This window comes from Volvox carteri (assembly GCF_000143455.1).
Source record: "Volvox carteri f. nagariensis unplaced genomic scaffold VOLCAscaffold_57, whole genome shotgun sequence".
Lineage (NCBI taxonomy): Eukaryota > Viridiplantae > Chlorophyta > Chlorophyceae > Chlamydomonadales > Volvocaceae > Volvox > Volvox carteri.
Genome location: NW_003307600.1, coordinates 116,526 through 117,544, shown reverse-complemented (window position 1 = coordinate 117,544; position 1,019 = coordinate 116,526). Strand labels below are relative to the sequence as shown.

Here is a 1,019-nt window from a genome sequence, read left to right as displayed (position 1 = left end):
TTACTGCCCAGTAACGATCAACCTGGTAACCCAATCGTAACCACCCCCATTAACGACCCCCGGTAACCATCCACCTGGTAACCGGTCTCCGCGTACCCCATTAACGGCCACAATTGCCCGATAACCGGGCAAGTCTATGTGGTAGTGAATGGTTGGATTGGCGGGCATCTACTAACTCATTTGGCGCGTGCATTATCTATCTTCATCCCAGCCGTAAGCTGGCACGTGCTGATCTTTGTATGTTCACTTTGGAACGGCAGATCTCGCTTTTGCATGTCATAGTTATAAATTTCCTTTACTTGGCCATTGGCTGCTGGCCGGCTGCAGCGGGTAAACACAACCATTAGCTTTGATAACAAATGGCAACCAACAGCAAGCAAATGAAGCAACTAAGCAAGCGGAACTACCCCTAGGGGTAGTCCCACCTACCTAGGGGTAGTCCCATCTATCATACAGGCCTATCACTCTGGGAAAACGGGGGTCATTTTACCCGTAAATTTGGGTCAATCCACATGTAATTTGACAGAAATTACGGGTCCGTAACACGTTACGGGTCCCGTAATTTGAGCACAAGGATACGGTGAACATTTACGGGCGACTACCCCGGAATTACAGGTGGATATTACACGGTGCTGCAGGTGAATTACGGGCGCATGTAACCAATTACGCGCACAATTACGGGTGAAGACCCAGTGATTACGGGTGCATATTACGCGGTGCTGCAGGTGAATTACGGGCGCATGTAACCAATTACGCGCACAATTACGGGTGAAGACCCAGTGATTACGGGTGGATATTACACGGTGCTGCAGGTGAATTACGGGCGCATGTAACCAATTACCCGCACAGTTATGGGTGAATACCCAGTGATTACGGGTGGATATTATGCAGTGCTGCAGGTGAATTACGGGCGCATGTAACCAATTACGCGCACAATTACGGGTGAATACCCAGTGATTACGGGTGGATATTACGGGGTGCTGCAAGTGAATTACGGGCGCATGTAGCCGATTACCCGC

At 49.8% G+C, this 1,019-nt stretch overlaps 1 protein-coding gene across 1 annotated transcript in view; it reads right to left on the bottom strand.

Moving 5' to 3' along the window:
• Positions 1 to 1,019, bottom strand: part of VOLCADRAFT_107048 (uncharacterized protein) — a gene marked incomplete at both ends in the record, with an annotated part of 4,221 nt that continues 3,202 nt past the window's right edge. Inside the window, one exon of the mRNA XM_002956010.1 lies at positions 1 to 134. Within this exon, the coding sequence (XP_002956056.1) occupies positions 1 to 134 (134 nt within the window). The remainder of the gene's footprint in view (positions 135 to 1,019) is intronic.